The sequence below is a fragment of the Dipodomys ordii genome, unplaced genomic scaffold (assembly GCF_000151885.1).
Source record: "Dipodomys ordii isolate 6190 unplaced genomic scaffold, Dord_2.0 Scaffold27, whole genome shotgun sequence".
In the NCBI taxonomy this organism is placed as follows: domain Eukaryota; kingdom Metazoa; phylum Chordata; class Mammalia; order Rodentia; family Heteromyidae; genus Dipodomys; species Dipodomys ordii.
Window position 1 is genome coordinate 834,177 of NW_012267243.1, and position 14,930 is coordinate 849,106.

The 14,930-nt window shown below is 39.8% G+C and overlaps 2 protein-coding genes across 2 annotated transcripts in view; both read left to right on the top strand.

The window, feature by feature from the left end:
* Trim58 (tripartite motif containing 58) overlaps positions 1–4,836 on the top strand; it is a 66,758-nt gene extending 61,922 nt beyond the window's left edge. The window contains exons 10-12 of the mRNA XM_013015438.1: positions 2,065–2,087; positions 2,182–2,282; positions 4,247–4,836. Coding sequence (XP_012870892.1) covers positions 2,065–2,087; positions 2,182–2,282; positions 4,247–4,836 — 714 coding nt within the window. The remainder of the gene's footprint in view (positions 1–2,064; positions 2,088–2,181; positions 2,283–4,246) is intronic.
* Positions 4,837–5,916: 1,080 nt separating this feature from the next.
* Positions 5,917–9,010, top strand: LOC105985025 (olfactory receptor 2W3). The gene is given in 7 exon segments (XM_013015439.1): positions 5,917–5,998; positions 8,064–8,179; positions 8,181–8,490; positions 8,493–8,639; positions 8,642–8,767; positions 8,770–8,901; positions 8,904–9,010. Coding segments are annotated over 7 exon segments (1,020 nt in total).
* Positions 9,011–14,930: the final 5,920 nt, after the last annotated feature.

Consider the following 14,930-nt stretch of genomic DNA (forward strand, 5'->3'; position numbering starts at 1 on the left):
CACCCCAGGATTCACCAACCAGCACTTAAGCATCCTTGCTCTCAGGGAAACAGCACCCTAGAACTTAATGCCAAAGCTGCATGATGCCAAATGCTAGTACCACTGCCAGAAGGCACTCTAGAGAAGTGGATAGTTCATATTCAACACGGACAATCCTAACTTCTTAAGAAAGTAACCGATTTTGGAAATCATTTCAAGATTTCTGCAAACTTATACAGGAACAAGTCATCACCCCATCCTGGCTGAGAAGCAATAGATTTTCCGAGCTGATGTCCATCCGAAAAGCCTTTCACAAATCATGCCCGTGTAAATAGCCCAAACTATGCTTTCAATTGTCTAGCTTGAAACTTTCTTGCTCAGATTTAAGGCCAGGAAGCTTTACAAAACCACAGTGGGAATCAGAGCAGAAAGGATAACAGAGATCAGGAAAAGCTTGGTTATATCGCTTTATAAAGTCATCAAACGCAAAGTCAGCATGAAAATTGGGTTGTTGCTGTGTTATCTTTACAGACCACTTGCAACATAAAGCCATTTGGGCTCAGGTTTAGTGCCTCCTCCGCCATGACTACTTCAGGGAATTCTCACTGAGATGTGAATACACATCCTCCCTTATCAGTTGACCCACAGAGTATTTTTTTTTATTTAATTTTATTTTAGTTGTGAACATACTGTACAGAGGGGTTACAATTGCATGGGCAGGATAATGCGTACATTTTGTATCAAGCATTGTAGCCTCCTCCTTTGTTTACCCTTCACATCACTTCCCAGCCTCCCCCCTCCCCCCCAATCCCAATCCTTCCCCCAGAGTACTTTTATATCATTTGTCTTCTTTAATCTCTAACATATCTATATATAAGAAAAGTTTAAGTTTTGGTATTAACAGTGTCATCAGTATTGCTGTTCCTTTCTATATAAATAAATAAAAGATCTAAAAGAAATTAACTTTATGTTCTGCAAGCAGAAAATAAAAGGAATTTCAATTTCTCCTCTTCCTTCTCCCTACCCTCCTCTACCTCCTTTTTCTTTTTTTTGTGCCAGAACTGGGGTTTGAATTCAGGGTTTGTGCTTCCACTTGGCTTTTATGTCCTAGGCTGGCACTCTACTACTTGAGCCACAGCTCCACTTCCGGCTTTTTGGTGGTTCGTTGGAGATAAGAGTGTCATGGACTTTCTTGCCAAGGCTGACTTCAGATCATGATCCTTAGATCTCAGCCCCTTGTATAGCTCTGATTACAGGCATGAACCACTCACCCTGGCCTTCAATAATTTTACAGTATAGCATACATTGCCTTTCTTCACACTATTTCAAATAACACCTTATTTTAAGTAAGTATTCCCTTGTACCACATGAATATTAAAAAATGTAATATAATTCTTAGGGGGAATATATTCTATATAATTTATATTTATGTTCATTGCCTCCTTTCTCCTTTTGACATCATTTTTATATATGATAAGACAAGTTGTCTCCTTGCTTTTATGCTGTCAAAATGTATCTGACTGCTAACTAATTTTAGAGAGCAGAGATATTACACATTAACTTATTTGGTTATCTACTTAGAGATAAAATGTTGATGCTGCCAATTGCTTCCTTTCCTTTCAAGGGCACATAAGTAGCTTTGCTGTGATACTTCAAAGACTTAGAAATTTGAAGTTCTCTTACAAAGGTATTGAGGGTAGTATTTTATATTTACATCTACATCTTTACCTCAGATAAGTTCTGAAAATAGTTCAGAGTTGTTTAACCCTAAATTGATTTGCACTAGGTACATGGGCCAATCGACAGAATTTATCTGTTCAGAAAATAGTCAACTTGATAGATTTCATAGGAATTAACTTGTATGCTTTCTGATTCTGTCCTAATAATTATGACTATATCAGTTGGGATTTCTGAGAGTGTTAAATTGTAGTGCATTTCTTTTTGCTTTAATAAACAGACATTCATTATCCCCTACAATTTTATTGTAAATATTAACAATTTGTATTAATCTCTTACTTATATTAAACTTTAACTGTCAGTAGCAATTACAGATTTCACTCATCTCTGTCCATGGTTCTCTTTTAGGGTGTAAGAGACACTTTGAGCAGGTATGTTTTCCTTTTATATTGACTGGGGTTTGGTAGAGGTGGAGTTGGCTGGTCGGTAACTATACTGGCACCTGATGGTTCTACGTTCTTTTAGAAGTTCAGCTGTCATTCGGCTGGAACCAGAGACCATTTCCATGGAGCTAAAGACAGTGTGTTGCATTCCTGGGATGAGGGAAATGCTGAGAAAATTCCAAGGTAGGCTGAATCTTGGAGCCTAGGGTGCTCTATTACCTGGGGCTGGATTGTTTTTACAGTTTATTATATACTAGTCAACGGCAGAAGAACAGCAACAACAAGCACACTCAACATCTTACAGGCAAAAATCAGAAAGGTTTACTTTGAGAGCATTACTACCACACCCAGATTATATGAACTTCTGTGTGCTTGCTTTCTACAATTTGGGCCAGGACTCTAGTACAGAATTTTAGAGATGAAGTTTGGTAATTTATCTGCCTGAGCTGGGAAATTTCAATTTTCCAGGTCTCCACCTCTTGGGTACCTAAGATTACACATGTGAGCCATTGTTGCCTGGCTAAACAAACCAGTTTTTTTTCTCCTATCCTTTCATATTTTTACTAAACTCAGCACCATGGTCACTAAAATGTGTGTAAGTTTCTCTCAGCAAGCACTGATGAAATCTCCATTGATTTCTCTGGGTGTCTAATGTAGGTCAATTTTGACCTATCCACATGAAGATGGTAACAGATCTTACCAAATGCCTATCTCATAAAGATGTCTTCCCAAATCCAGATGTCAATGATAAACAGGTTGTGACCTGTGCTGCTGACCAACTAGTTATAAATCAGGTATCTCCTGATTCTATCCTGAAGTCCAATTTTCTAGACTGGCTTACCCAACTCAGAGAAATACTTACTTGTACTAATTTGTTGTAAAGGATATAATAGAGACCATAAATAAACATCCAGATGAAAGAAATGAATAAGGTAAGGTGTAAAAATCAGATGATAGGAGCTTCTACTTTCTCTGGCTGCCATTCCTTCCAGGAACCTCCATCTTTTCATCTATCTAGAAGTCTTCAGTTCTTTTGGATTTTTAAAGGAATGTGTAGTTACAAGTGATTAAATCATTGGCCTATCAGCTCAGTCTTTTATCAGTTCCTCCTCAGAGGGACAGATGACTAAAAATTTCAGCTCTAGAATCTCACAGTTGGTTTTCCCGGTCAGTAGTCCCATGCTGAGGCTATCTAGAGAGCTCAACATGCAATCATCTGATTGACATAAAGAATACTTTCCTCAATTGAGGACCAGGCTGCCCCTAGAGCTATATGAAGGATGAAGATCAAATATGCACTGAGAAATATCACCATGATTGCTCAGTGTTTTTAAACAAATTCATTCTGAAGTAGGCCAAGTAACTTTCCAAGTTTACACTGGCTAGAAAATTCACGTGGCTATTTCAAACTATAAAGTGGAGTATTCCTTTCATATAAAATGTGTTTTGGAATACTTGCAAATAATTCTAATCAATATAGGAATTAGGCATCCAGATAATATGCATGTAGTTAGACCGATGGACCTGATTGCTGTAGTGCATGTGGTTCACTGTGACCAGAGTAATATCTCTTCCAGTCATATAACGTCACACAGTTATGAGGATGAATAATACCAGGATATAAATATGGGATGAATTTAGAATTCTGGATGAGTAATACCAGAATATAAATAGGAGATGAATTTAGAATTCTATCATAATAACTTTGAATAATAGATTTCAAATGAATGAGAATTCTCTATATCTCATCAATAATAAAAACACATGGGAATATTCTACGAAGTGCATTCAAATACTCTGTACATGTACCAAAGGAATTTATATGATTGTGTATTTGGTTTCTGATACTGTCAATAGCTATACCTGAATTTGGGGAATATAATAATGCCTGGATAAGCAGCGATCATGGTAGAATAAACAAGAAAATAAGGAAAATTCACTGCCAGGTGAGTGCTTGTATGTCTCTTTAGGAGTTATCAGAGAGAGAAAAGTGAGAAATCATGAGAATTCATGAAATGAGATTCTCATGAGAAACCTGAAATTGAATTCCGTGGTCGGACTGAAGCAGTTCTCGGCACTTCAAGAAAACAAAAAGCTCTTAACTGTTTCGTAATGCCTTCTGATTTTGGAAACAATTCTTTCCGCAGTTGACGTGAAGCTGGATCCTTCCACGGCGCATCCCAGCCTCCTCCTGACCACAGACCTGCGCAGTGTGCGGGATGGAGAGCTGTGGAGAGATGTCCCCAGCAATCCTGAGCGATTTGATACGTGGCCCTGTGTCCTGGGCCTGCAGACTTTCTCATCCGGGAGACACTACTGGGAAGTTGTGGTGGGAGAAAGAGCAGAGTGGGGGTTGGGAGTCTGCCAAGACACAGTGCCCAGGAAGGGGGAAAGCACACCGTCCCCAGAGCATGGCGTCTGGGCCGTATGGCTGCTGAAAGGGAACGAGTACATGGTTCTAGCCTCTCCCTCCGTGCCTCTTCTCCAACTGGAGCGGCCTCGCTGTGTAGGCATCTTCCTAGACTATGAAGCCGGGGAGATCTCCTTTTACAACGTCACAGATGGATCTCACATCTACACATTCAACCAAGTGTTCTCTGGTGTTCTCCGACCCTATTTTTTCATCTGTGACATGGCTCCTCTGTTTCTGCCACCGATGACTGAAGGAGAGGCTGGAGATTGGGCAGCCAGGGGTTTTCTTGGCCTTGCCTCTAGTGTTGGAGATGCACTGCCCTGAAGTTGCGTTCTCAAGATGTCCTGCTACCCTGACAAACACCTTGGAGTGTAGCACAGCTTATGAAGACTGAACAAATGCCACATTGGGGCAGCACTTTATTTGTCATTGTGGTGGAGGTTATCTCATGAGGACCAAAGAGAAGATGAAAATTATTTGCCTATGGAGGAATGGAGTATAATAATTTTGGAAATGGAGCGAGCTCATCAAACTGTTTCTAGATGGCTACCTATATGTTTCAAGGCATTCTGCACTACTGGCGGTGTATGGAATGCTTTCTGTACATCTATTCTTTTCCATGCCTTTTCATCCTTAATGTTCTTTATGTTATGATTTGGAAATGGCAATTCTCTTTTCTGAAACAGGTTCTCCCTATGTAGTCCAAGTGTCCTTAAACTGAATGTCCTCCTGCCTTAGTTTTCTCAGTTTAGGAATCACAGACATCAATTAATTCATTCAAAGCAGTCTGATATTGTTCTAGATAAGGTCTATAATTCTGAATGTTTTTCTTCTCATATTCCTCATTTATTTCCTGTCTCTTGCGCTCTCTTTGCTCTTTGCCTCTTGTTAAGCCTTATATTTCTTGCTAAAATAACATACAACTATTCCTTTATATTATGTTACACATGTTCCCTATCACCATTTTTATTTTTTTTACTGTCCTCATTCTGTAACTATTTTTTGAGTTATGAAATGCACTAATGTGAATCTAATATCCCCAATTCCTAGAATTTTCCTCTTCCTCTTCTGTGACTCATGGCCTGTTCTCCACGTTTTCCATGCTTTCTCCTGAGTCTTATCATCGCATTGTGCATTTTAGCATAGTTTAGGTCAGTCTTCAAACCACTCCAAGTTTTTCTTCATCTTTTGCATTCTAATCTTACCAATAGTCATGCACCTTCTCCTACGACTTTTTGTCTTCTACTTTGCAATTCTCAAAAGGTTTCCACCATTCCCTCTGTCTAGAATATTACCACAAAGTAGTTGAAATCCCCACCAATTTCCAGGCCTTCCTTATCCCTTCTTCCAAATAGTAGCTTTTTTTTAATACACTCTGAGTTCAAAATAGACATAAAACTCAATATGTCTAAACCCAAACCCTTTAAATCTCCTTACTGCAAAAATATAAAGGCTTCCCCATCTGTGAGCCTGGCAACGCCTTTCAGTCTGTTGCTTAGAGCACCATCTGAAGTCCCTCCTTCTTGACTTTGTCATTCTGCGTCCCACCCCACAGCAACAGCAGGCCTGAGGCTCTGCCATTGGAAGGTGTTCGGAGTATGGCCAACTCAAATCACTGTGCTGCGGTGATGGCAGTCTGACTTCCAGCACTCCCCCACCTTCCAGATTGCTGCGTTTGACCCTTCTTACATTCAGTCGCAATACCACATTTGGATTTAGGCATGAGTGCCCCAAACAATGGTGTCATTGCAGTGGCCTCTGGCTAATTCTGCACAGTAAGCTCTTAGGTCCTAAAGGAACTGAACCCCAGTCCCTCCCCTAAGTCTGTCCTTCACCTCCAGCATGCTTTCTTTTTTTCTTCCCCACCTGCCCCAGACTCCAGGCTGAGTTTATATCAAACAGGGTACTTCTTAACCCAGGGCCTTTTCCTAGATGGGATTTCGTCTTGAAATTCACTTTTTACTGATGCCCATGATGATTTCTTCCCCTTCCTCCTCTAAACCCCCTCACAGCCAGCCAGCTTCTTGGTGAGGATATGCAGTGCTACTTCTAGAAAGCACCCCACCCCCTAGGGATGCCCTTGCTGGTCTCTCTTCCAGCCTTACAGAAGCTCATTTCCCCCCCATAGAGTGTGATTGGGCTTTAGTGTATCTAGTGTTCTCTTTATTTGTTAAGCTTTTATTTAATTATTTATTTGCCATTATGTAATAGGATATCACCACCAGGAAGGCATAGATATTTGTCTATTGACAATCAACAGACTGAGTACTTCAAATATTTATTTGTAGGTGACAAATGCATATTGTTGACTGAACAAACAATTGACTATTTATAGAGCAGAATTAATGATAGAACCCAAATTGTTTACCAAATGTAATATATTTTATTCACATTATTGTTTGTCACTAGACAACCAATGTCCAAGAAAGTGCAATGCCAAGTGCTAAATGGGAAAAAAGCAAGAATAGGAAACAAAGCTGGAAAAGATCATGGATTATAGTGAAATTATCACTTGCACAATCAGGCAGAGTTCTACTGAGCCTCCCGGAGTGATGGATCTCTGTGTCATCACCAGGACACTTTAGAATTCTACATTGCCTCATACTTACCCATAAACCATCTCTCTAAATGTCAAGATGGGAAGGAATGTGGAGAGTTTTCTCTGAACCCATATGGAATAAACCTTTCTTTAAAAATAGATCCTTTCCTGGTTTATGTGCCTATCTTCATCTGAGCTTATGGAACATACAATTGGGGTGTCTGGGATCTGATATCCTTCCAATCACTTCCCTATCACTGTGCACTATTTTCTTGTTACATATTGGAGTTTTTCAAGTCCAGATCATTGTGCTTCCTTTTGAGTCTTCTTTCATATATCATTAGCACTGTTCCAGCCATTTTCATATTCTTTTTATTTATTATTATTTTATTTATTTGTTTCTTTTAGTCAGTCAGGGGCCTGAACTTGAGGCCTGTACACTGTCCTGGAGCTCTTTATTTTTTTCAAGGATAGTGCTAACTACTTTGAGACACAGCACCACTTCTGGTTTTCCTGTGGTTAATTAGAAATAAGAGTCTCATGGATATTTCCTGCCCAGGCTATGAACTTAGATCCTCAGATCTCAGTCTTAGTAGAACAAGCATGAGCTACCTGCATCCAGATCTAAATTTCTTTTAATTTGTGTTAAGAAGAATTAAAATGTCAACCCTAGGATTTAAATTCTAGTTTTTTTCTGAGCTGTCAATTTATGGAAGTATGATTATATTTCAAGAAAACTGGATGAGTGATTTTTTTCCCCCAGTCTATACTAATTTGACAATTTCTTCTCTACTACATAGTTTTGGAGAACTGCAATTTGCTCCTGAGATCTACTTAAAAGTGATCAGGGAGCCGGGTGTTGGTGGCTCACACCTGTAATCCCAGCTACTTGTCAACTTCACATTATTGTTGTTGGAGTTAAATGATAATAAAGAATAAAGGAGAATACCTGACTAATAGTAATTGCTCCACTAAAATCTCCTCTTGCAATTATTAGTATTATTTCCTACAGGTATAATAGGCAGGGATGGAGCAAATGGTAGCACTCAAAATCATTGAATTGTTTTGGACTTTTCTCACAACCCCCATCTGGAGAAGACCCTCATTGTGGTCATCTGACCTTACCTACCTGACCCTTGTGGGAAACATCAGCATCATCCTGGTGTCCCCCAACTTGGACACCCACCTCCACACTCCCGTGTACTTCTTCCTCACCCACCTCTCTTTCCTCGACCTCAGTTTAACCACCAGCTCCATCCCAGGGCTGCTCTATAATCTCAGTGGACACAAGACCATCAGCGATATCCGCCTTTCCATCCAGCTCTTCCTGTTCCTCAGTCTCGAGGGTGTGCAGTGCTTGCTGCTACCCATCAAGGCTTAGGACAGGTTTGCTGCTGTCTGCAGACCCCCTCACTACACGGTGATCATGAGTCCCAGTCTCTACTGGGACTTGCTGTCGTAGCCTGGGGGTGTGAAGTGGCTAACTCTTTGATTATGTCTCCAGTGACCATACACTTAGTCTGCTATGGACACCACCAGGTTTGATCACTTCCTATAGAGAAGCTATCTCTGATTCAGATAGCCTGTGTCATACAGCAGCCATTGAGGACATCATCTTTGTCTTCAGTGGGCATTGTGTTGTCACCCTGGTGTTTATGTTAATCTTCAATGGCTGCATTGTAAGGGCCAAGTTCCAAATTCTTTCAGTGTCAGGGAAGCAAAGGCCCTTAACACATGTGGCTCCCGCTGCACGATGGTCCCCTTCTTTTATGGAAATGTCATGCACCTGTTCATGCAGCCCAGAAACAGCTCCTCCCAGCACCAGGGCAAGTTCTTCACCCTCCTTTACAACACTGCGCCCCACATCTCAGTCCTTTGATCCATAAGCTTAGAAACTAGGAAGGAAAGGGAGCTCCCAGAAGGCAGCTGTGGGGTGACAGAGAAGTCAACAAGATATAAGGAGACAACGATTAGTTACCTTGAACCTGGACTTCACTTCTGAAGGATCCGATCCTGAAATTCTCAACTGCCTTGCCTCTTTGAGATTTCAATTCAGCTGTGTTCTCATATTATATGTTGTGTGCATGAACTGTGTGATACAAATAACCTAAAACCTCTCTTGATGAATCTGTCTGCAATATGAGTCCGAAGAAGAAAATGAGGTAAATAATTGTACAGCTAAATTTCCACCAAGTTGCACCAGAGAATCAATTCAGAGACAACTTTTTCTAGAGTTTTGTTTCTGTTGTTAATTACTCAGTGGTTACACTTGGGTACCAATGGCCCAATCCCATTATCCTAACTACTTAGGAGGCTGAGATTTAAGGATTGTCAGTCCCAATCATCCTGGGCAGAAAAATCTGTGAGCCTCTAATCACCAATTACCAAAACCTGAAAATGAAGCTGTGGCACAAATGATAGAGTTCCAGCCTTGAGTGAAAAAGCTTGGGGACAACACCCAGTTCCTGACTTCAATTCCAGTACTGGGCCACGTGTGCGCACGCGCGCGCACACACACACACACACACACACACACACAAATTTACTTAACAGTATAAGAGAAACATTAATTTTTTTTTACTGGGCCTGTGAATTAACTAAAAGCTGGGCACCTAACCCTCACCCCACTTTTCATCTGGCCTCTTTGATCTGAACCATTCCCATTTTATAACAATCTTGAGCTCTAGGAAAAATTAAATTCACAGTTATATGTCTTGTGACAAAAGGCAAACTGCCCCTCACACAGGCAGTGCTTTCTTATTATAGACCACTTGTCATCCCTCAATAGGTAAAGGCTGAGATAATCACCAACCAGGCCATATTTGTGACTTGGGACTGTTTTGGATTTTCATACTTTCTCATGCCACGCTCTAATTTTCTCTATTTAAATGGTACCCAGGAGAAAGTTGAAGATGTACTGAAATGCTGTTGTCCCAAGGCTGCCACATAATCTCCTTTCTCTCCCCTTCACCATATCTCTTTACTGGTATATGAGGGCAGTGGCCAGACCTAATATGCAAGTCCTGGAGTTTGGACTACTTTCAATAGCATTTGACTCATGACTCCAAATCTATTAGTGCTCTTGACCAAAAGCATCTTTATTGATTGATCTCTATTGTACATTGAATTCAACATGGTTTAGTGATTTTTATTTCCTCAATGCTCTTTGATAACCTTCCGTGTTTTATTTCTGTCATTCATCTCCAACGTTAGGCATTTCCAAAAGGTCTGGTATATAGTGCCAGTAACATCAAAAAGCTAACTTGAAATAATAATAATATAGAAATAATAATAATAATAAGAGTTAATAAACTCTTGTTCTGGAGATATAATTTTAGTTTTATTTGTGAAGGAAGCTTCTTATGTGTTTATTTCCTGCCTGGAGCTCTTAATTCATTTATTTATCTCAGCCTTTGTTTGAGGTCAGAATAATTATCATCATTTCACTTATTTGGTATACTATTGCAGACCTAGCAAGAAGGCAAATCCTTCTGTTCCAAGGGAATTGATTCTGTCTCACTCCCAGTTCTAGCTTTTATCAATACATGACATTTCAAAGAACAAAAACCTAAGCGCATTTGATGAGTATGAACAAAGATCATTTGAGTGTCAGGAACTTAACTAGCTCCAGTCCAGAGCCACTAAACTGCACACAGATCCCCTGAAATGTTGGAACACAGGTTATGATTTAGTGGGCCTTGTGGGGGCCTGTGAGTCTGCATTTCTCCAAATTTCCCAGGAGTGACCACCCAGGACTCAGATATCACATTGTAAAACTAAGGACCAGGAGCCCCTACATGTCCTGTCCACCAGGGTCAGAAAGTGAATGAGCTAAAAACTCAAATTTGGTTTCTTCCACTCTTCTTAAAACAGATCTTCTTTGACATCAGGGCTATGGGGCATATCACCCATACACTCAGCAAGCAGCTGGCTTATGCTGAAGACTGCTACCAAGCACACAGATAAAATGGATGGGAATTCTTTACACTTCCTAGACTTTACCCTCTAGGAACCTCCATGTGGATGGCTGTCTAGAAGGCCCCTAAGTCCTGTTTGGTTCTAGAGGCATACTGAGTCAAGGGCTTTGTTGGCAACTGGCAGTCAGGTCATCAGTGAACAAAGTGTATAATTTTCTTGCAAGAATATTGATAAATGTCACCCAATTTTCATTTCACTCAATTAATAGAGTCACTTAGCAAATCAGTTACAATGTGAAGGAAAAAGCTAGATGTTATTATTGCTGTTAATAGAAACAAAATTCTTTACAAAATGAAAAAGAAGTCATGATGACTCTTTATCATAGCCATTAAGTTTTCCTGAAACAAATTGGAATAATTGCAATTAGGGTTGGAGCTTAGGAAACAATACCTCAAACTGATTCGGTGGTGTGTTGATAAAAAAAAAAAAAAAACTTAGAACCTACTGGGAAACACAGTCCTTCTGCCCTTCCTTTATCAAGGAGGGCTGGCTGGGAAGTTTCCTTGTGTACATGACCATCTGCCAAAGTAGTCCAGAGCTGCTTTGAGGTCTCTTAATCAAAATATCATTAACCAGAGAAGTCTATGATCATATCTGAAGAAAAGAGATAGGTATATTTCAATAGGCCTCTATTACTCACCATTACTCTGTATTTTGGTCACAAGGAAAGTAATTTAGAATTGTATGTTCTTATATGTTTGTTTCTTTGGACCCAACAGACTTTGTCTTAGGCCACTGTATTAGCTTCAAACCTCAATGATCTCACCTGAAATTTGTCTGCATTTCCATTCTTCTCCCTCCTCAGGAGAAAGTTCATATCAGTTTTTGAATCCATTGTTTAGTAAATAAACCTAAATAACCTCTCAGCTACAACTCTTTCTTGGTTTTGAGAAAGTGCCAATGGTAATTGAAGCAGACTTCTGGGTTCTGTTAGAGGCATGAGAAAAACATGTAAGACCAAGACTTGTAGCACAGTGGCCCATGTGCTTGTTAGCTGTTTGAACCTGTGATTCCTGCAGAAACTTCTCAGCACTGCTACATGATCTAGGCAAGCAAATAATGTATAACATGTAAAGGATCCTTACTGAGTTTGCAAAACCAAAAAGAGTTAGAACTGGAAATCCAGGGGTCTGATATGAACCTACTAAAGTCTATCAAAAATAATTCACCCCAAGTCAGTTGCCAGAAAAGGAGAATTAGACCAGGAGTGAGGATAGGTCTCAACATTTTTTTCAGGAGGTATTGCATCTGACTCTATCCAGGGTTATTTTATTTACCTGAATAAATACTGGAGAAAAGGAAGTACATATTTAATGGGATAAGTTAATGATAACACTGTAAGTCATTAGTTTTGAGCTGTTTATGTATAGTAGGTGACAAACAGCTTGATCTCAAATACTCATACCAAAAAGATAATTGAAATAGAAAAAAAACTAGAAGTTTTGGAAGTCTGATCAAAGGTTAGCCCAGTAAAGAGCCTCTGTCATCTTCAGTGAAGCTACTAATAGCCTGTGTTTCATGTCAAAACTGGACCACATAGTGTTTGTTGTTTGACATAGTATGTATAAAAGAGTCAATCCTTAATATAAGACCATATAAAAATATATATGACCTTAGAACCAACAGTTCAGGGGATAATGAAGAATAGTAAAGATAATTATTAAGACAGAAGTCTTAATAGAGGTCGCTATATAATTGTATTTCTGACAATATACTATAATTTGTAAAATTTCTTCCTTTGGAGCAATGCATTCCACTTCTGGCGGGTGTCAGTATTGGTTAGTTTTTTGCCCATAATAGTCCTTTGGGCCTGAGCTAAAATGAGCACTAACTTCATTAGTTTCTGTGTTTCCTTTGCTTTTTAGCAATTTTCCACCCATACTCTCCACATTGCACCTTGACTATACATTCCCACTGGCTCATTCCAGCAAGTACAATAATAGAGATATTGAACTCAGACAATACTTAGCAATTTAAATGTGAAACTGGGATGAAATACAGGCTATGTCGGCTCACAGCCAGCAGGGGCCGCTGGACGGTAGCAAAGTATTAAGAAAAACTTGAAACGGTAGGAAATGCAGCCAACCTCTTGGGACAATGCAGACACTGCAGTTGATGTTAGGCAAAATGAACCCCAAGATAAGGACTCAAATGTCTTTTTTCCCTCTCTTGCTATTGTTTCTAACATATTTATAAGATGATTTCTTTGTTGCTTTGTATGTCCCTCCCCCACGGTATAACCCTTGTGTTCACTGTATTTGATTTTGGTATAATTTGTGGAGGGGAAGAGAAAAAACAAATTGTTTAAACAGGGATACAGGTGGACCCATTGCAACAATGAGATGTACAAGACGTTATGTCGAAAAAGGAACCTTACAACTTTGGCATGGGGAGGAGATGGGAAGGGATGGGAAGGGGAAACAAAGGAGGAGGCAACAATGCTTGATAAGAAATGTACTCATTACCTTGCCCATGTAACTGTAACCCCTCTGTATGGTATTTTCACAATAAAAAAATAGGAAAATAAAAGAAAAAGAAACTGCAGAATCATAGAAGACAAAGGAGCCTCACAATGGGGTGTAAGCTCCAGGCCCAGAGACATTTGCTCAGTTGTCTGTTAGCAAGAAAAAGTGTTTTTCCTCCTTTTTGGCTGGGCTATGAATGAAACTGACATAAAAGCAGATGCATGGGAGAAAACATCACCTTAACATCTTTCATATGAAGGGGAGTTTTACATGTGAATAAAAGAAAGCTAAAGCTACTAAAAATATGCAGCACTGGCTAAGGAAAAGGGATGGGTGGATGGGGACTTCTGGGGGGAATGGCAACAAGGTGTAAAGGATAGGGAATGCAAAGTGTAAAAAGTCACCTTGTTACGCAAAATCACTCTCCCTGTTGCCATGAATTAGCTAAAAGAAGGAAAAACAAAGTAGGTATCTTTGCTTCCATTTTGTGTTTATCATTGTTCTAAGTAGTTTCTTCACAGTCAGTTTGCAATCACCTTGGGTTTAAAAAAAGACAGGAGTAATCAATAACATGTTCAGAGAACAAAGGAATTTTTAAAACAGCAGAACATGTTATTTGATCAGTCCTGTCGTTTTCCATCACCACCAAAGGAGAATAATGAGCAATAATGCCCAGGATGTATGCTGGAGCCTAAGAAATCATCTTATAGGAATCAGTCATAGCCTCTCTGGAACTTGGAAACCAAGAACTGACATAAGGGCTATTTGGGTCATATGCTAAGCCTGCACTCTAAAACTCTGGATGCCTCTGTCTTCTGCCTATAATTCTTCCTGTACTTAAAAATAAAGCTCAGGTCTGTATCCCAAAGATGATTGTCGTCCCATAGCATCATGCCACATAATCTTGTTCTTTACCATATTTCTTTGCTAATAAACTATTTTTTTACACTGGTGTTTTTCTTAAAGCCTTGTCATATTGGACACGAGGACTGAAGTTGATTAGCTGGGCTAAATTTCCAGTAAGACTTCCATCTTAGCATGATATCAGTTCCTTGTAGGAAAGTGGAAGTGGAAAAAAAATAAAACTTTCAAATTCTCTTGTTAGAAAGACCCTCTTGGGCTGGGAAGGTGGCTCAGTGGTAGAGTGCTTGCTTTGCATGAATGAGGGCCTGGATTTGATTCCTCACCACCACATAAGTAGAAAAAGCTGGAAGTGGTACTGTGGCTCAAGTGGTAGAGGGCTAGCCTTGAGCTGAAGAGCTGAGGGGCAGCGCCCAGGCCCAGAGTTCAGGCCCAACAACTCACCAAAAAAAAAAGAAGAAGAGGAAGAAGAAGAGGAGGAGGAGGAAGAAGAAGAAGAAGAAGAAGAAGAAGAAGAAGAAGAAGAAGAAGAAGAAGAAGAAGAAGAAGAAGAAGAAGAAGAAGAAGAAGAAGAA